Source organism: Carassius gibelio, chromosome A20, assembly GCF_023724105.1.
Source record: "Carassius gibelio isolate Cgi1373 ecotype wild population from Czech Republic chromosome A20, carGib1.2-hapl.c, whole genome shotgun sequence".
NCBI lineage: Eukaryota > Metazoa > Chordata > Actinopteri > Cypriniformes > Cyprinidae > Carassius > Carassius gibelio.
In genome coordinates this window covers 4,897,141-4,919,074 of record NC_068390.1, presented here as the reverse complement: position 1 = coordinate 4,919,074, position 21,934 = coordinate 4,897,141, and the positions used below count along the sequence as shown (strand labels likewise).

Sequence of the window (21,934 nt, the reverse complement as noted above, 5' to 3'; positions counted from 1 at the left end):
AAGACTTAGGAGGCGCATCATTTAAGACTTTTGTGACCTGAAATTTGAAACTAAATTTAAGACGTTGGTGGGACTGAAGTGCATGTTGTCAGGAGAGTTCTGAACCATTCGCTTAATCTGCACATTCTGCTATAATCTCAACTGATCTCATCTGTTTCCCAGCTTCTCTAAAGGAGAGGCTATATGGTTTCTTACATGCTCAATTTGGGTAACTCGGATTTCATTTGCAATTTGTCTGTACTTTCTATATCTCCTTTCACCCTGCTGTCCACTTCCTCTCTGTCCATGTCTTCTTAGTTTCTATACCAATGCCCTCCACTCCCCTTCTGTCTTCTCCCTCTCCTCTCTTCTTTTCTAACATCCTCCTCTCTGCTCATCTCTTTCTACCTGTGGCACTCTTCTTCTGAAGAGAATGGATTCAAAATTAACTGAAGTTCAGATGATAATAAACAAAAACACATTTCTGATTCAAGATGATCACACATGGAAGATCCAACATCAGAAGTATCTTTCACACCACTTCTGGCCACAGTACGTCTTGAGGTCTGGGCATGTGCCTCACTGGAACTGAACACACCACATGAAAGGTCTGGGGTTAGCAGAGTGCCGCACATTCAACAGACTGCTGACTCTTGAGTAGAGCTTCCAGTGTGAGAATGACAACACTAAAGCATGACTGAGCATGGAGAGCGCTAAACAGATCGAATGCAATAGAATAATGGCCCAATAATTCTGAATAAAATATGCATTCTGCTAAAATATTTATTGTTGGACATTAAATCTGACACAGAAAAATTTTAATACTACATATAAGTTATTTTTTATCATAGCAGTAACCGTAATTCAGATGTAAGCTGCTAATACATCTCAAATCAGTTAAATCATGTGTGTTCTTATCAGATAAAATATAATCTGATTTCTATTTAATTATTATTTATAATTCAGTGGTTTTAACTTTTAATTTAGTGTTTGAAATGCTTTACTGCTTTAAGGAGCAATTTTAGATGGTACTGTGTTAATGTTTTATGTGAGAGTCAGTGGTAATATCAGTGTGTTCCTATTGGTCAGTGTTACAGGAACTTAGCTTAGCCTGACCGTTAGCCTGACCGTTAGCATTCTCCGGATCTGGTGTTTCTCTGCATACACTGACAGAGTGACTGAGATTGAGCTATGGTAAATTTGCTTTATGAAACCAAATCAAGTGAAAATAATTTAGATGATCTGAAATAAACCTGGCTTATTTGTTCATGAGACCCCAGATCATGCATCTGAAGAGCTTCATTAGCTTGATAATTAAATGTGCCTGCTAAGTTAACTAGCATAAGTCCACAAATACAAGCGTGTTCTACTTCAGAGAGATATTTCTTGGCAATTGTAGTGTATATCAAATATTCATTCAGTAATTTCTATGCGGCTCGGTCTAAAGATCATGACCACATTTTGGACAAACTGGACAATGTATAGGAATGTAAATGTATAGGATAGTGAAAAAATAATTCTCTGATTAAATGTTCAAATGATATTAGCAAAAACTAGCAATTTCTGGTATCTCATGATCTATAGGTGCAAGAAGAAAAAGAAGAATACATACAGTACAAAGACAACAGAGGCTATTGCCCCATCAGGGCTTGGCCCCTAAATATACTGAAATATATTCTTATATGGCAAACTAGAGTTTATATTTTTCAATATACTGCATTATTTGCATGGACCATGTATGGCTTTATAGCAATACATATACAAGCTATATAGCAGTAAAGAAAATAATTCATGTAATAGTAAAAGAGGAATTATATGTGAAGAAATATTCAATATATGAAAAGCAGCAATTCCTTTTGAACTATTTAGTATATTGTAATATATTATCAATATATCATTCTGTATATTTTCAAGAGGTTATGTTGATCAGTCATTTATAAGGCTATATATTTTCTTTGCATAAGGGTAGACGTCTGAAACAAGACTAAAACTGTAAAATCTAAATATAAAATACAGTTAGCAAAAATAAAAATTGAAAGCATGATGAAAAAATAGTTTCAATAAGAGTCATGGCCATGTGAATTAAGGGTGCTGAGGATGCTGCACGTGCCCCTTGATCATCCCCAAGATACTTAACTTTTGTGATAGTTTTGTGATTCGTTATTTATTAAACTGAACAAATATATAGCCTATATATCCTATATATATCCATAAACTCTTCATGACATCAGAAGAGCTTGGACAGTGATCCTTTCGCCAGCGACCCACAGATCTAACGTGTGCAGAAGTGAACACATACCACGCTCTAGACGTTTTTGCAGTGTTTTTACTTTCCTGCACTATGGTTTAAGATAATTTCTTTATTAATATATGTGTGTGATACTGGGTAGGCCATCTGTTCGTGGCAGCAGCACAGATGGGAAGAAGAAATAAAGCCAATTACTGTTAGCTGTCAGATCAGCAAGGAAGAACTTAAGTGTAGTTCACGTAAAAATCAGAGCCGTCCAGTCATGGTTAGTGCACGGGTAAGCAACACTTTAGGATATTTGACTACTAGAATAAAATCTTGTCCAGTTTGTACTGTAGCTTTTTCTCTGAAATAGTTGATACCAGGATAGTAAGAATGACCAACAATAAAATCATTCAGACAGTTAAAATAACAGTTCAACAGAATCAGATCAGATAATGCTGAAGAAATGAGCAATAACATACACATACTTTATGCATAGACTTTTAATGTCTGTGTGTTCAGAAGTAATAAATGCAGTAACTTATAGCTGAATACACAGCACTGATTGTGGATGTCAAAATGTTAATACATACATACATATATATATATAACTGTTATGTATGAAATATAAAATACAACTATTCAAATAAGGGCATGTAAAAAAAAAAAAAGAATGATTGTAGTGCAAAAGAGCTTATTCATACTGATTTAAAGTGGCAAAAAGCTCAGAGATCAGTCATTTATTTAAATTGACATAAGAGGTAGGTGAATGAGGTAGTGAGCAGACCAATGCTGCACAAAGTGTTTGGTGCAGGTCACAGTTTGTCAAAAGAGTGGGGACAAGGTTTAATTAAGGAGACATGCAAAACGGGGCTCTAGGAGCAGAGTTGAAAAGTACTTCTGTCTGAAACATGGCAGAAACACTGGTCTATAAAATGTATAAACTAATTGTAAAGTAGTCTGCAGTGAATAATGCTAATAACTGAACTCTCACAGTATTGATATTGATTCACTTGATGTGAACTGCGTGTGATGTATAATATAATGTGTTTGATTAGTTTGTCATTGTGTGTTTGCAGGATGATTCCTCCCTCCAATAAAGCCTTCCATGTAACAAGCCTGGTATCTGGGACTCTGTATGACCTGTGTGTGCTGGCCGTCTGGGACGACTCGGCCACCACACTCACTGCCACTAATGTGGTGGGCTGTGTGCAGTTCTACACCAGGGACCTGTACCCACTGTGCCAGTCTCTGCACGGGCAGCTGTTGGGCGGCACCATGATCCTGGTGGTGGGTGGCGTGATCGTGGCCACGCTGCTGGTGTTTATCATCATCCTGATGGTGCGCTACAAGGCGGGGGACGGCGGAGGGGGCGGAAAAACCCCTGTCAGCAAGCTGAGCAATGTTAGTGAGACGTACTCTCAGACCAACGGAGGGAGGCCGGGGCAGAACGGAGTGCCTCTGCTGGCACCCAAGCCCAAAGCCAGCATGCAGGATGAAGCGGTTGAATTCAAGTGTGGTTCGCTCCAGAGCAGCATGTCCTCTTCCTCCTCCTCTTCCTCCTCAGGTTCAGCAGATCCCACGTCCTACAGCCCCAACAGTGCCCTCGCCAGCATCTGGAGGTCTGCGCCTCCTAAGCCTCGCACTAACTTAGACCAGCTTCTAGGGGCCTTCACATCGCTGGAGCTTCGGGGCCAGAGCAAGGAGCCGCGTGCGCCTGTAAGCTCGGCTAACACAGCTGCTGCTTCGGCCCCAGCGGGCCCTACTGACAGGGAGCCTCTGTTGGGCCGGACGCTGGACTCACGGCTTAGCAAGCTGCTCATGTTACCTCTGGACTCCAAACCCAAGAGGAGCCACTCGTTCGACATGGGTGACTTCACGGTGTCGACGGCACAGCAGCTGTGCTCGTACCCGCGCCGGATCAGCAGCATCTGGACTAAACGCAGCCTGTCGGTGAACGGCATGCTGCTTCAGTGCGACGAGGAAGGGGACAGCTGCGGGAGCAAAGGCACCACTGAGAGCTCCGAGTGGGTTAAAGAGAGTACTGTATAGGGACCGAAACTACAGGAAGAGAGACAATATAAACTCCATCCTGCATGACTCTGAATATGTATTTTTATTTTTTTATTGTTGTTATTCACCTTGCCATATCCAGAACAGATGCATCATTCAGAGGGTGAATTCACGAAATGGTCGCACCACTCTAGATACAGTTTTTCAACACAAAACACGGTCAGATCCTTCCGTTGACCCTTGGTTTTCAGCATGAACAAGCACATTGTAGCTTGAACCTTATTCACACAATTTGCCTGCTGCAATTAAGTCCAAAGTATTTTACGCACACACCAGCGTCCGCATACAAATAGTTACCGTAATAGTATGTGCACACTGTACGCACAAAATCAGATTTTTTGTAACAAATTTTGTGCATATTTGGTACATGCAGGTCACATATGCACATTAAATTAGTTTTGCACCAATCTGCAATGCTAGCCCGGGCCGCTGTTTACAGTAGAAAACCAAACTGAGGAGATGAAACAACAACAACAAACTAGTGGAGACTGCAGCAACAACAGCATTAACAAGCATTTTTGTGTGAGGGGATTATGAGATCGCAGCAGCTTTAGTTAAAAAAGAGCTTTTTACCAGACTAAGATCAAGCTTTGTACAGCGAACCTGGCAACTTTCTGTGTTCATGCACACTGTCAAGTACTTTCAAAGGCTACATGTTCAACTGAACACATATGCTAGTGTACACCTAAAAAAAAGAATGCATTATACTTTGGGCTTTACACTTCATCCTCACGTTTATTCAGAAGAGATGATTTTCTGTTGAAGCAGTTATTCATCAATTAAAGAAGAGATTATAACCATCTGTATATGCGGACACATGAGGACCTTCTGTATTTTAAAGAGTTGATTCAGTTGTCTGGGTCATAGTGGTGGACTGATGCTGTGCAGTCACAGGAAAGTTTGTCAGATCATGCTGGTCTGAAGCATCCGAAACTTGACTAAACCGACGGGAAGCAGATTGTGTGGGTGTCTTAGTGACATTAAGCTCCTGACACACCAACATCAGGCTAAAGACTATAGACACCTGCTGGTATAGACAGCTCATCACAGGCTGTACCTGCTGTAGTGTACCCCAGACAAGCAGGACATGAGGCAACAACACAGCCGTCTGCAGTCACCGCTAGTGCTTTCTTCTCATGATCTGCATGATCTCCTAAAGCTGCGCAGGCGACTGGTCGGTGGTCACGATTCCTTCTTAGCGAATCCTCCCAGTCTGCTGTGCTGACTCACTGGTGTGAGACGTGTGTGTGTGTGTGTGTGTGTGTGTGTGTGTCGTCTTCATGTCTTAACTGTGTCTGAATCGTACAGGTGGGAATGAATGTGGAAGAACTGTGGGACGGACTGGTGTGCTGCTGCAGTTTTCTAGGCTGGAATGGGAATTGAAGCACATAGACAGGAAATTGCCATGAAGATCCGCATAAAGACTCTGTCAATATCTTTATGTACAACACTGTTTATATGTGTTATCAATATACAAATTTATATATTTTTTATCTTGTTGGTCAAATGCACCTCTTTTTTAATGAAAGAGAATTTCTGAAGCTTCATGGTTTATCTCACTCTCTTGAAGTTCTTGTTCATTCATTTTTGAGAAATCGTGTACAGTTTCAATGAATCCTCAGATATTTGAAGCCGTCTGTTTACATGTGATGTTTTCTACATTCCTGTATTTACAAAGGTAATGAATGGAAAGACATGAGACCATAGTAATGAAAACGGCTGTGTGAAAATATCATGAAACATGTCTATTGTGTTATTTTAAGTCACTTAAGCTTCTCACACAGAGGCACTCAGGGGCCTCGGCTAGCTTCCAGGGGGCCGTCAGATGACTTAAAAGTATTAAAATGAATAAATATGAATATATTGAAACTATCTAAAATGAAAAGCTGTATTTGCTTTTCCCACCTCAATAAGTATTTTTATTAGATTTAATCAGAAAGCATACAGTGTTTTGAATCTTGTGTTGGAAAGTGGGGGGCTGTAAAAGGTTGAGAAGCACTGTCCTAGTTCACCCAATCAAAGACAGCTGAAAGAATCGGTGTGCATCACAGTATTGCTCTGGGTTCACTGGTATTCATCCTGCTTCACTTAGGCAGCATTCACACTGCAGAATGCGGTGTCACTCCTCTTCTGAGTGTTTCATCAGGTTCTGCTCAAACACAGCTCGTTTATTAACAGGAGTCACTCTGCATTATACAGCCCAGTTCCTCCTGAAGGATTCAGCCAGTGACCACTGCATTTATGTGGAGTTCAGGAGGATGCTGACGCTCGTCTGAGCTGTTGGAAAATCACAGAAACAGAGGTCAGTGTCCCATTGATATTTCTTTTTCTCCACTGTAGTTTCTTGCACCAGCCCTGTGGATCTTCACCATGTCTTCACCAGACAAGACCGATCACACGCTGTCACATGAGTCTGCGTCACTGAAACTGAAACCTGAAACTAGAACACAACTACACAGACATGCATCCACTAAAGTGACAGTGAAGCTGCCCAATAATGATAAAGAGTGTTTAGCAACTGAAATGAAAATAGTAAGATTTTGAAAATGGTACATGGTTAAAATAAAAACAAATCTAAAAAGCACAAGGAAATGGTGATAATCACAACTTCAGATTCATTTATTTATCAGAATTAATTATTAATATATTTAACAGATTTATTAATTTATTTACTCTTCCTGAAAATAAATAAAATCTAATTTTGATAAATCAGTAAATTATATATTTCACAAATGAAAGATGTTTAATCTCTTTTATCATATTTGTGTGTGTGTGTGTGTGTGAGAGAGAGAGAGAGTGTGTGTGTGTGTGTTTGCTCTTGTTTTTGTATCATATCAGGACACAACTGTGTATAATGACATGGGTATGACACAGGTATTACAAGGAGAGGGTGACTTATGAGAACATAACCCATGTCCCCATTTTTCAAAACACTTATAAATCATACAGAATGAGTTTTTTTGAGAAAGTAAAAATGCACAAAGTTTCCTGTGAGGGTTAGGGTTAGGTGTAGGGTTGGTGAAGGGACATAGAATATACAGTTTGTACAGTATAAAAACCATTACACCTATGGGATGAACACACTTTACACAAAAACAAACATACCCCCATACACACACACACACATTTAAATCAGTGTGTCTTAGTAGGGACTACATAAAATAAACTATTATTATTGTTATGATTATGTAGCCATTGATTCTGTCAATGGAATGAAGCGTATGGAAAATCAGAAAGTGGTTCAGATTGGCTCATGTCCTTTCTCCTGCGTGTTTGACTGACTTGTGTCTCGTGTGTCTGACTCTTTCAGAGAGAGTGCTTCAGCATTCAATCACTTCTCTGTTTTTTACAGATGATAACATTAAATGCCTAGGACAATGTGTTCATGCCCAGTACTTTCTCTTCTTCAGTATAAATAAAGATTCAAGTGGAAATAGAGTGGATTAAATATTATAGACGAGTTCCCCAACAAAAGCACATGGCTGGATCAGTCACGGTGTGCCTCTGGTCTGTTGTGATGGGTAACAACATGCAACCAACCTCATGAGCGAAGATAGTCAGGTCACCTTTATTTATAGAGTGCTTTTAACAATACAGATTGTGTCAAAGCAACTGTACAGCATTAATTAGCAAAATAATGAGTCAATATGACAATAATAAACACTCATTTGGCAGTTCATCATTGAATTCAGTGATGTCATCATCTCAGTTCAGTTTAAATAGTATCTGTGCAACCATTTTCAATCAACCAGTGCAGTGTTGACAGGGGGTCTATAGTAGAGAATGAGTGGAACTGTTCCTCAGGGGGTCTATAGTGCACTGTCTGATGTGATACTGTAGCTGACGGCTGAATGGTTGCAATTTTATCTCTAATAGTATCGATTTTAGAAGTAAAGTAGTTCATAAAGTCATTACTGCTGTGATGTTGGGAAATGTCCACACTTGTTGAGGCTTTATTTCTCTTTAATTTAGCCACTGTATTGAATAAATACCTGGGGTTATGTTTGTTTTCTTCTAAAAGAGAAGAAAAGTAATCAGATCTAGCAGTTTTTAATGCTTTTCTGTAGGATAGGTTACTTTCCCGCCAAGCAATACGAAATACCTCTAGTTTTGTTTTCCTCCAGCTGCGCTCCATTTTTCGGGCTGCTCTCTTTAGGGTGTGAGTATGCTCATTATACCATGGTGTCAAACTGTTTTCCTTAACCTTCCTTAAGCTTAAAGGAGCAACTGTATTTAAAATGCTAGAAAAGAGAGAGTACATCATCAAGTTGTTCTGAGGTTTTGGATATGCTAAGGAATTTGGATACATCAGGAAGATAACTTAAAAAGCAGTCTTTTGTGGTAGAAGTGATGGTTCTTCGAAGAAGTAGAATTTACAATTTTGGCTATATGAAGTTTACACAGAACTAAATAATGATCTGAGATATCATCACTTGGCTGAATAATTTCAACACTATCAACATCAATTCCATGTGACAGTATTAAATCTAGAGTATGATTTCGACAATGAGTAGTTCCTGAAACATGTTGTCAAACACCAATAGAGTTCAGAATGTCTATAAATGCTGATCCCAATGCATCTTTTTCATTATCGACATGGATATTAATATCACCAACTATTAAGACTTTATCTGCAGCCAGAACTAACTCGGATGTAAAATCACCAAACTCTTTAATAAAGTCTGTATGGTGGCCTGGTGGCCTGTATACAGTAGCCAGTACAAACATAACAGGGGATTTATCATTAACATTGGTTTCTTTGGATAATCTTATATGAAGCACCATTACTTCAAACGAGTTATACTTGAAGCCTGCCCTCTGAGAAATCCTGAAAACATTGTTATAAATTGAAGCAACTCCTCCCCCTTTGCCTTTTAGACGCGGCTCGTGTTTATAACAATAATCTTGGGGGTGGACTCATTTAAAATAATGTAATCATCAGGTTTTAGCCAGGTTTCTGTCAAACAGAGCACATCTATATTATGATCAGTTATCATTTTATTTACAAAAAGTTTTTCGTAGAAAGGGATCTGATATTCAATGCAGGTAACAGTTAACAGTGCGTGGTCTGCAACAATATTTTAATGATGTGTAAATACATTGGCTGAGCCGTACTGACACTTTATAAATTAAAGCCACACAGAAGATGCCTTTCTCATTATTCCTTTATTCCTAAACACTGCAGGGATGATGTTATTTAGACCAAAACCCAGAAACAAGTTCACTTTCCAGTTCTTCTGGTTCCATCGTCCTGAGGTCAATGGGTTTTCTGAATGGGTTTTTTTGGTTAAATGGCAGTGAACACAAACATTTTATTCTGTGACATAAAATGCATCAGTAATACCCCTTGTGTTTTTTTTTAAAAGCTTTTATTTGTTGCTAAAAAGTGTCCAAATAACACTACAGAGGTTGTCTGAAACATTAAACATCACTCTGAACAAGTAAAGTCATAAACTGTTGTGTTTATAATTCTGTTAATTGTATTTAAGCTTCAAAAATATATCATAATGAACAAACACCATCATAAACTGGTGCTGGTCACAGAGCTGATTTTCTCCAATAATCCAAAAGCCAATGGAAAAATCCAAAGACAGCCTTGGAGCTCTTAAATGGATAGATGGAGCTCTTAGCCTGGTAATTTAATCATTGTCCTATAAAAGAGTCCAGAAACCCTCATCCAGTGACCTGCGAGCATATGCATTATTTACTGGCTCGACCTGTGCAGACTTATTTTAGAGGAAGTTTTTAGAAAGGTCCCTATAGTGACTGTTTGGATGACTAAAACATGCTGGTTGAACTTGTGCAGGATACACACCTGCGATCTGCAGTGCTGTGCTCATGGAGAATGAAGCACACGTCTGATATTTATAGCCTGGAGAAGCAGCTACATCCATGCTGAGAGCATCTCAGTCTTCAGTGAGTCCTCCGTGCTGATGACACGTTTGGCAGAAGCTGTAATTGTGCTACAGGAACTCATTCACAGACCCAAGATAAAACCAGGATCAATGAGAAGGACGTGCCATAGTGGACTGTCAGCAAACACACACTACACGAGCATCTCAGGACACGACTGATGATTACAGATGCCCTCCTTCTCTTTAAGCTAATCACTGAATACTGTCCAGATCTTTACCATTACATGGAAATAACACTAACAGGATATTACATAAACTTCAGTTTAATAACTACTGCAGCACCAGTGTTTCAGTCTATAAAACCACACAGATAGTGTGTGTGTGTGTGTGTGTGCGTGTGTGTGTGTGTGTGTGTGTGTGTGTGTGTGTGTGTGTGTGTGTGTGTGTGTGTGTGTGTGTGTGTGTGTGTGTGTGATTTATGACGCAGTACTGCCCTCTTCTGGACAGAAGATAGAAGGTGTACTTATTTTTATATAAACATTTTAACCACTTTGTAATACATCAGAATGTTAAACTGCATGATATTCCTGGATTCTCTTTCTTTATATCACGCTGAGACGGCTGCACGCAGACTGATTTCAGAGGATGGTCAATGTCTCCAGAAAACCACATAAATGCATCCATTCTGCACTAATGAAGTAAATGCTGTTAGCTGCATCTCCTCTCACATCTCTCTTGTGTTCCTGTTTGTTTCATCCAATAAAGCCACACTCTAGTTCTCAGTCTGAGTATCAGGACACTATCATACTGCAATTAATGCAAATCAGACACTTCAGGTTGTAAAATATAAATGATGCTGTAAATATTATTATTTTTTAAATCTGACATCTACCAGAGTTTTATTTTACCTCAGTTGACTGGCTGCTATTCCTCTTGCAGCATTCGTGTAGTTTCCATTGACATGGCTACAGTGATGAACTACAAAAGAAAAAGGTTATCAATTCAAACCACATGCTTACAGTAGAGAACAAAGATGCTGCAAAATGCTACTCGCCTGTTTTTGGTTTTGTTGTGTGTGTGTGTGTGTGTGTGTGTGTGTGTGTGCTTGTGTGTGCGCGCGCTGTGAGTGTGCGTGTGTGTGTGTGTGTGCGCGCGCGCTGTGTGTATGTGTGTGTTTGTGTGTGTGTGTGTGTGTGTGTGTGTGTGCGTGTGTGTGCGCGCGCTGTGAGTGTGCGTGTGTGCGCGCGCTGTGTGTGTATGTGTGTGTGTGTGTGTGTGTGTGTGTGTCTTTACTATTTTATCCTATCATGATGATAGTCTTATTCTATATGATATTACTGTAGAATGTTTCTGTCTTATTCAGTTTTGTACTGTGCTTGAACTGTGTTTAACAGTTTTGAAAGCAGTATGTAAACATGCACATTTGGTGGATTTGGTGGTGTGTGTGTCAAAGTGAGAAAGAATGCATGTAATTTGAAGGATGTGGTCGGTGAATGCATTTTGTGAGTTTTGAAAAGCACGCAGTCGTTATCAAGACGTTGAGTTGTTTGAATCAGAAAGAGAGAGAGGTGAATGTGTGGCTTCCTGAATGACTCGTGCTGCACATCTGGTCTGAGTATGAACTGTTGTTCTTCTGGGATCTTAACAGACTGTAAAAACAACAGCTCAACCAGTCAGTGGTACTTTGCAGGTGAAAATGCTTTATTGATGAGAGGTTAGAGGAGAATGCTGGTGCAGTCTGACACAAGGCTTGAGAAGTGTTTGAGAATCAGCTGAAGGAGCTCTCAGTAGTGTGCACCTCACAGGTGTCTATGTAGGGTGTGTGCCGGACCACAGAGATATGGCCTGCTCTCGTCTGGAGCTCATGCTCTGTGGAAGATTCTTGAGGATCAGATTCAGAGCACAGGGAGTCAATATCAGAAAATATCCTTTTTTAATTTTTTAATTAATTGTACATCAGAAAGAAATCTAATTATCCTGTTCTGAAAGAAAAAAAATAAAAGAAACAGATATTTCCTATCACTTTCAAAATGATCTCAGATCAAACTGAAATTTTTAACATCTGGAATGGAGTCATTACCACAACAAATCCTTATAACTCACAATATGACAACAGGTGTCAGACAGAGTTTATTAAAATAATATGCCATGTATTATTATCATCCACACCAGCACAGAGTAAAAACACTGTTACAAGGATAAAAATAATACACAGACTTTAAGACTGCAATGCATGTCATTCTGAAATGAACTGAAGCTTATATTATTTTCTTATCAGTAGCGCATTACAACAAACATAGAGTTGTAGAGTTGTTATATACTGTATATATATATATATATATATATATATATATATATATATATATATATATATATATATATATATATATATATATAAATAATTTTAAATTCTTTGCATATGTGAAGATTTTTCTTTTTATTAAAAAGGAAGGTAGTTTCTTTGATGTTCATTTATGAATGTAGCACCTTGACAGTAAGACAGTTTTTAAACTATAGCTCCATTTCTCAAAACTTGATGCACAAAACATACAAAACATCACACATACCCAGCCAGCAATGACATGTGTGGCCCAGATGGGTTAAGTACAGGGTCCATGGTTACTGTGTGGGCATGGGCTTTGGCTGGGTGAAATCAGCGGGTCCCATGTAGGATTTGTAGTATGAGTCCCACATAGGAAGCCCATATGAGCTGATTACATGGGCCCCATAAGGGACTGGCACGGGCAAATTGGGCATGGGTTTGAACTGGGAACACATGGGTCCTGCATGGCAGAGGCGTAAAGTAACTATGTAGGCCTATTGAGTTATGTAATTACTTACTGTACAAGTTTTAGTAACTTGTAGTAACTCTACATGTTGTCTAATCAAGCATGATGAGATCGAGTAATTGTAACATGTCAAGTCACGCTAGTCACCAAAGAACAAACATGACATACATGTAGATCTTTTGCCAAAACAATCCATCAGTCATTTTTGTTAGTCGCTCAGAAAATGAAAAATGTAACTTCCCAAAAATGTCAAAAAACATTAAAATAGATCAAAGTTTACGCTGTGTTTAATTATACTGATTAGTGGACTCTCAGAAAGGTTTCAGGTCTACCGTAACAGTCCCAGACGCCTGTCCCTTGGGGTAGAAACACATATTTAGACAACTAGGTATGCTCGATATTATTGGGCGATATTGGCTTTAAGATTCAATATCGGTAAATATCGGTATCGGTTTAAAGATCATTACAGAGCCCACTTTAAGCCCATAGGGGCATTTACGGTTGAATCCTGGTGCAAGCCCACTTTGAACCCCTTTACGCTGGAGGGTGGGGGGGGGGGGGGGGCAAATGGGTCTCACATGAATTACCCAGTTAAGACCCACATAAGACCCTTACAGGTCCCACTTAAAACCCATCTTGGCATCCACGGTTGACCCCGTGTGGATCCCGGGTGCAAGCCCATTTTAAACGCCCTTTAAGCAGGTGGGGCCCAAATGGGTCTGTCATGAATTGCCTAATTAAGACCCATGCAGTACCCCCACAGATCCCACTTTTAGTACGTCTGGGCTTCCACGGCTTGCCCCAAGTTGGACCCGGGTGCAAGCCCATAATGGGGCCCACATTTGCTGCCCATGAAGCCCTCATCTGGGCACCACACGTCATACTTACTTACTTACTTACTTTATACTTTATTGTCAGACTGTGTCTGAAATTTTTCTTGCATAACAGTATTTATGTTTACAACATTTAACATACATTCTACATTGACATTCACTCTAGGACGTACAATTATACATTTCATACAACATTTATACATCCGCAATACATCTCATTGCTGGCTGGGTACTGTATCTTGCAAAAGCAAACACTTCCAAAACTATTCTAACTCTATTAAAATGTTTTTTTAGTGTAGTAACTCTGAACACAATACATGTCAATCTACAGAGCGATGTGAAGAATGTAAAACACTTCTGCGTGTTCAGAGAGCAGTGGAGCACAGGAGTGTTTTACACATTTACTGTTTACACTGTTATACAACTGAACTGAACCAGTCCTGAACTGACTTGAGCTCTATTATCACATTCTTGACATGTCAGAGATGCTTTACAGCTGAATTTGAATGTGATACTATTGTGAAGCTGCTCTGAAGCAATCTATATTATATATTGTATTTCTATAATTGTATTTTTATGTATTTAATTTGTACCTCTATTGCTGCTGTGTAAATACCCTGTACAACCTGTTTGCACATTCTCCTCTTGTACATTCCTGCTCATCTTAATATTTATTAAGTCTACATTATACTGTCCTGCACATTTTATTTTATAAGCCTTTATTTTATTTTTATTTTTTGTCTTCTTCCATATCTCATTATTTTGTATAATTTTCTTGTGTTTGTACTCTTTAATAATTGCCCTCTCTAATATAACCATGTACTGTATGTGACAAATAATAATCTTGAATCTTGAATAAAGTGCTTTAGAAAACAAATATGACTTTCTGAGATGACCAGAGCTGGTCCAAGGCATAAGTGAACTAAACCACTGATTTATTTATTCATCCATTCTCTCTCTCTCTGTGTGTGTGTGTGTGTGTGTGTGTGTGTGTGTGTGTGTGTGTGTGTGTGTGACATATTATGTCAGTGCATTATCCTGCTGGAAGTAGCCGTCAGAGGATGGGTACATGGTGGTCATAAAGGGATGGACATGGTCAGAAACAATGCTCAGGTAGGCCGTGGCATTTAAACGATGCCCAGTTGGCACTAAGGGGCCTAAAGTGTGCCAAGAAAACATCCACACACCATTACACCAGCACCAGCCTGCACAGTGATAACAAGGCATGATGGATCCATGTTCTCATTCTGTTTACACCAAATTCTGACTCTACCATCTGAATGTCTCAACAGAAATCAAGACTCATCAGACCAGGCAACACTTTTCCAGTCTTCAACTGTTAAATTTTGGTGAGCTCGTGCAAATTGTAGCCTCTTTATGATGTCAGAGTTTGTTTGAAATGGAGCTCTGTTCAGCTGCTTTATTCTGACATGGTTTCATTTAAGGACTCGATCTATAATTGCCAAACTCACACGGTTTATATTTCTAAATGCTTCGTGATCTGCAATTACTGCTGCCTGGATTTCACACAGTCTGACTGCATTGTTTGCCAATACCATATCTAGGGGCATCGGACTGGAATATATATTTCCAGGGGGGGGGGATCTATGCATAGGGCCCGGGATCTTGTGGTAGTGGTATACATTACAGTAACACTGAATTACCTGTGTTACACACTCCTCTTCCTCAGGCCTCTTACTCTTCTTCTGTGCCTATGGGCTCTTGGATCCATGCTTGCAAACAGCAACACAGAGGTGGCATCTTTTATAGATGGATGACGACCGATTGCTGATTGAAGAGTTGTGCAAATGAGTTTCACACAGGTGCATAGAGATTTATAATTAGGCGAGTACTTTCTATCAGCTGTAAATAGATTTTATTTTGTTCAACACAGTGAATCCAATAGAGTTTGGGGTCTTTCAATGAGATCTGTGGTAACTGTTTTTAAAAAGGGTGTGAAAAATGTGTGAAACAAATGAAAAAGTGTTAAAACATTTGCAAGAGATGACTTAATGTAATAATGTGATGATGAAGATCAAGCGGATCCCAGTTTCATTTAGTGTGTCTTGGCAAATGAGAAGAACTGTAAGTCTTGGAGGCCTACTGCACCATCATGACAAACTGTGTCCCTTTAATAAACACATCATCACATTTCTAGATGCACTTCATGATGCAGTTGGACAGGATGCACCAGAGCAGCCCAGGTGTGTTGTTGCCAGAACTGGTTCACCAAACATGATCACTTTAAAATTATGTACTTGACCCCTTACTCACCATTTCTAAATCCTATAGAGGAATTATATTTCCACATTGAGATGGTGCATATATGACCACCATCCACAGGTCTGTATGCCTCTTCTGCAGGCAAGGGAACAGACCTTCAGAGACTGTGAGGTGAGGTCTATCCAGGGATGGATTCCACACACAAGGGGATATTTCCCCCGATGATTAGCGAGAGAAGACATTGCTTGTGATGTCGATGATGGCAGGATCCATAAGCCCACTTGACACAATTGTGTTTTTCTGTGTTTACAGTAGTTTATTGTTTGTTTTGATTAAACTGAATTTACTGTACTGTAAAACATACTACTGTAATGTAATGATTTTGAAATCAGTATTTCATTTTGTGGTTGTGAAAACATACCCTCTGTGGAACGGAGTAAAAACATTGAAAACAAAAGACTGCAGTGTTTAATATAAAGTAGACCAGTGTGTTGCTGCTGATCTGAAAGTGTTTCATATGAGTCTAGTGGGTATCATTTTATCATCAGTGACATTTTGACAAAGGATTGTTAGGTTTTGATAGCAGAGTTTCAATTTGACAGATGTATTTCCCAGAGTTGTGTCTTATTTGCTTGTGTGTAGAGTTTTGACACAGTTAGCCAAATTTAGCAAAACGTGAAAGAAATAGTCAGAGACTGTAAGAGCTTAAGGTTATTTACACTGGCCAACCTTGGGGTCTTTGCTATAACTAGCTACTGAGGCATATGATATTGAAACATATACAGTATTAACAGTCACAGTCACATCGCCCTGCAGCCCAGGACTGGTCACCCACTGAAGATAAAGACAAGCAGGTGGAGCTGGTCAGGAGCTGGACGGGAGACTCCTGGGTCTCGAGGTGTTACTGAGACTCATTCTGTGGTCTGTGTGGGTCCTAACGCCCCAGGCACACGATACTGAAAGATGAGGTGTTAAACCGGTCCTGACTCTCTGTGGTCACTAAATAGCCCATGGCTCTTCTCATAAAGGCAAGGCAAGTTTATTCATTTGGGCTGTCAGCTGAGTCAGTTCACCTCTCCTCAGTAAAGAGTACAGAGCCAATCCCCTTCACTGCCCCTTGTCTGTCATGAGTCCTAATAATCCCCACCCAACCTGTACTGTACACACACACATAATCACAATAATGCACGTGTGTGTGTGTGTGATTATATACTGTGTGTGTATGATTATATACTGTGCGTGTGAGAGAGTGTGTGTGTGTGTGTGATTATAAACTGTGTGTATGAGTGTGTGTGTGTGTCTGTGTGTGTGTGTTTGAGTGTGTGTATCATATCAGGACACAACTCTGTATAATGTCATGGGTATGACACAGGTATTACAAGGAGAGGGAGACTTATGAGGACATAACCCATGTCCCCATTTCTCAAAACACTTATAAATCATACAGAATGAGTTTTTTTGAGAAAGTAAAAATGCACAAAGTTTCCTGTGAGGGTTAGGGTTAGGTGTAGGGTTGGTGAAGGGACATAGAATATACAGTTTCTACAGAATAAAAACCATTACACCTATGGGATGAACACACTTTACACAAAAACAAACAAACAAAACAGAGATGTTAGGAGTTTTGGTTTCTAAGTGAAGAAATAATGTGTGAGTGTTTTCACACATGGTCACAGGCTGTAGCTCTACATCACTAAATGATGTAAATGACAAGTTTTTCTCAAATGAAACAAGAGCTGTTCGTTTCTGATGTGTGTAATGTAGAGAACTGTTCATGGTCTTGTGAAAAGTTTGCTTTACAATAGCAAAGTGAGTTTAAAGCATGCGATGTGCTTGTAGTTTTGCAGACGTGGTCTAAATAGTAGGTGCATTAGCTGTAGGAATGCGCCTTAAGCACCACTTAATAATAATAATAATGATAATAAACCTATTATAGCATTATAAACTTAATATGAAAAGGATTTTTTTTTTCAGAGTGACCAAAAACCTACTCTGTGGAAATTTGTGGATTGAATTCCTTCTCACAAAACACAGCGATCACAAAAGGAGCAACTGGGCGCAAATAATGGCACTGTGCGCATGCAGCCAGCGAGTCCGCGCATGCGCAGTGCGCTCTCACTGCGGAGAGGGGGTCAGTGACAGACGCAGCGCTGCTGAGCGACCGGACAAACATGAGCTCCGCCGAATCTCGCACAGAATGACGCTCTCCTCCTGAATCCCGTCAGCGCACAGATGGACGACGAGCGCAAGCAGCACAAGTTCATCTCGTTCCTCTTCTATCAGGCGGTGCGAGACCTGAAGCCCGTGTGGATGCTCGAGGACATGCGCACCATGGAGACGTTTTACTGGGAGGAGGACGCCAAGCAGAGGACGTACAGCCCGTCCGAGGCGCTGCTCTACGCGATCGTGCACGACCACCGGGCGTACGCGCAGTTCCTGCTCAGCCAGTATGCGCACGAGGCGCTGGCGATGCCCGGGGAACGCTTCTGCTGCTGCCCGTCCTCCGCGCCGCACCTGGCCATGGCCGTGCGCTACGACCGGAGGGACATCCTGGGACACATTCTGCAGGTGGCGCATCGGCAGCCGGGCCTGCGCTCCTACATGAACCGCGGAGGATGCTTCCACCTGGAGGACGGAAAGACCCCGCTGCACTTGGCCTGCGAGCTGCTGCGCGCGGACGCCGTCATCCTGCTGCTAGGCAACGGCGCGTCCCCGCAGGCCGTGGACCACAACGACATGACGCCGCTCGACGTCATTCTCCAGCAGCTGTGGGACTCCAAGGTGAACGTGGGGGCCAAGAAGACCTGCTTGGAGAACCTGCTGATGTTCATGCCGGAGATGCGCTTCAAGATGAAGAGCTCCCTGCGCAAGGAGCCCGAGCGCTGGTCCCAGGTGCTGGGGGAGGACAAGCTGAACTACCTCATCGGGAGAGACCCCGCGCCGCTCTTCCTCATCTCCATGCAGAGGATCCTCGCGCAGCTGCCCCCCGAGCAGTTCCCCAAGAGCCTGGACCAGCTGCCCATCCCCGCCTCCCTCAAACCCCTGCCCAGACCCCCCCGACAGAGCAGCCACCTCAGAGTGACCTAGTGTGTGTGTGTGTGTGTGTGAGAGAGAGAGAGAGAGAGAGAGAGAGAGAGTGTGTGTGTGTGTGTGTGTGTGTGAGAGAGAGAGAGAGTGTGTGTGTGTGTGTGAGAGAGAGAGAGAGAGTGTGTGTGTGTGTGTGTGAGAGAGAGAGAGAGTGTGTGTGTGTGTGTGTGTGTGTGCGTGTGTGTGAGAGTGAGAGAGAGAGAGAGAGAGAGTGTGTGTGTGTGTGTGTGTGTGTGCGTGTGTGTGAGAGTGAGAGAGAGAGAGAGAGAGAGTGTGTGGCATGAAGTGTGCAGTGGACGCACAAGAGCGTTGTGTTCATGATCATTATCGTCTCCCTGTTTGTTGTCTTACTCTCGTTTTAAGTACATCATGTTTATGAATTCAAATCGATCGTGTTGATTTGAACACTTTTCTACCTGAGATATGCAAACTCTTGTATGAGTTGAATGAGATGTATTTGTGGAAGCTGTGTGGCTGTTTACCTCATGGAGCTCAGCTGCTGATCTGAGAGCAGTGGAGGGACTCATTAAAGCGGTCAGTGACTGTCCTGCTCAGGATCTCAGAACCAGAGGAACTGTGCTGCGCTCATCCAAAACTAATAAAAGCATGGGAGTTTGTTTGACTTTTCAAATAAAAACATCATTATTAATATCTGACAACACTGCTGTCTTCAGAATATGATTATCAAATTTGTATTATTGTATTTGTTTGATTATGGGATAATATCTGAGGCTAGTGCACCTTTCTCCAGGATTCAAAATATCTTCAGCACTCAGTATATAGTGGTACAGTATATAACAGAAAGAAATTACACGTTAAAGTCTCCAATACACGTTGATTTTAGTATTATTTTGGCATCTTTAATGCTATATTTCATCTGGTTTGGCTTGTAAAAAAATAGTTCAGCATCCCTTAAAGCACAAGCCGTGTGGAGGATAATGAACATTTGGTGATGTGATCAGATGACTGACATCATAATAAATCTTAAATAATGTTAAATAAACCCCTGTTTTGACTCTATCCACGCTGCCATGTCAAAGTCCTTTAACCCATTCAGAAACAGCACAGCTGATTATGTTGGTTTAATTTAGGTAAGTGTGTGTTAACAGAGAAATGACTGATGTTCTGTGAAATATCATGTTTGTGTCAATAACAGATAAGATCAAAGGGAACATTACAAAAAGTCATTATGTATCATCCATCGTATGGTGAACTTTTTGTATCAGTTTTCTGTAGATATTCTGTTGTTTTTGAGAGTCTTTTTCTGTGATCATCACTGGTACATGCGTTGGTCAGAATGTCTTAAACATGGGATGATGATAACGGTGTTTCCCTCACCACGAGCCCTGATGTGTGGAGATACAGCACTCTGTCCTCACACGGACTGAAGGAGAAGGGTTCATCAGGTGCTGACTCTCTCATCACTTCACCCCTGAGCCGCTCGGTCCAGTGACTGTCTCTGTTTGATGGAGTTAGACCCAGGCGTTTATCTGCAGATAGCTCTATTGTTTGCATTTTAGGGTTAAAGGAAACGTTCAGAAACTAAACAGTTAATTTATTTTTATGAATATGTTATCTGCATTTTCTCTTTTGATTTATTTAGGACACATCCTGGGGGTTTTGAAATGGTATTAGATGTGGAGTTTATGTTTTGTCTACACATCACAATATGTCACAGAAATCTGAGACGAACAAAAAAGTCCCACATTAGGACAATTAACCCTATTTATTTATTTATTTATTTATTTATATACTTTTCAGGTTGTAAATGAGAAAACTTTTGCAAAATTGGTCTTCTCATCTTTGGTGTGAACCATTCACATGTTTTATATGAATTAAAGCTTGCAGTAGGTAACTTTTGACGCTCTAGCGGTTACAGTTTTTGCCCGTTGCTTGAACACATTTTGCAAAACTTCGCTCGTTGTGCCAAAATTTTACACACAAGTAAACATGACACAACACTGGGAAATATACCATTCACATCTGTGTCAAATTGAAGCTCTAATATCAAAACCTAACATTCCTCTGTCAAAATGTAACTCTGATGACAAAATGACACATACTTGCATCTTATACACTTTCAGATCAGGGGGAACACACGAGTCTACTTTATATAAAACACTGCAGTCTTTGATTTTCACTGTTTATTCAGAAGGCATATTTTCAGGAGGCACATTTTCACACAACCAAAAAAGCAAATAGGCCTGCTCAATATTGTACATTGCAGCACTGTACATTGCAGTAACATGAATTCAGATAAAGCAAAAAAAAAAAAAAAATGTTATATATATATATATATATATATATATATATATATATATATATATATATGAAAAACACTATACTGTAAACACAGAAAATCATGGCAATTGTGCATTCCTGGGCTCAAGGATCCCGCCGTCTGTTGGCCTCATCCACATCTCAAGCAATGTCTTCTCCCGCTCGGCACTGGGGAAAATATCCCCTTGCACGTCGAAACCATCCATGGATTGCTGTCACCTGAATGTCATCACAGGTCCATCACCTGCAGAAGAGACGTGCGGCGTGTGGGTGGACTCTCTGCACAGCTTCCCTCACAGTCAGGCCATGGTTGATCACATGCTCCACCAAAGCTGCTCTTATATCATCAGAAATAGGGGTCTGTGCATGGCCTCTTCATCCTCCTCCTCCTCCTCCTCCTCCTCTTCCTCTTCCTCTTCCTCCTCCTCATCTTCCTGTTCTTTCTCCTCCTCCTCTTCCTCTTCCTCTTCCTCCTCCTCCTCTTCCTCTTCCTTCTCCTCCTCCTCCTCTTCCTCTTCCTCTTCCTCCTCTTCATCTTCCTCTTCCTCTTCCTCTTGCTCTCCCTCCATCCATGCTTGCAAAGTT

At 40.7% G+C, this 21,934-nt stretch overlaps 2 protein-coding genes across 2 annotated transcripts in view; both read left to right on the top strand.

Moving 5' to 3' along the window:
• LOC127939059 (leucine-rich repeat and fibronectin type-III domain-containing protein 2-like) overlaps nucleotides 1–6,500 on the top strand; it is a 34,220-nt gene extending 27,720 nt beyond the window's left edge. Inside the window, exon 3 of the mRNA XM_052536058.1 lies at nucleotides 3,289–6,500. Within this exon, the coding sequence (XP_052392018.1) occupies nucleotides 3,289–4,261 (973 nt within the window). The 3' untranslated portion in view covers nucleotides 4,262–6,500. The remainder of the gene's footprint in view (nucleotides 1–3,288) is intronic.
• An 11,459-nt stretch (nucleotides 6,501–17,959) lies between these two features.
• Nucleotides 17,960–20,924, top strand: zgc:112001 (uncharacterized protein LOC550384 homolog). The gene has a single exon (XM_052534531.1). It carries the CDS (start codon nucleotides 18,215–18,217, stop codon nucleotides 19,067–19,069), a length of 855 nt encoding a protein of 284 aa, XP_052390491.1. The 5' UTR covers nucleotides 17,960–18,214; the 3' UTR covers nucleotides 19,070–20,924.
• The last annotated feature ends 1,010 nt before the right edge of the window (nucleotides 20,925–21,934 follow it).

Coding starts and splice junctions, on each gene's coding strand:
- zgc:112001 (XM_052534531.1), top strand. CDS start 18,215: ATGGACGACGAGCGCAAGCAGCACAAGTTCATCTCGTTCCTCTTCTAT.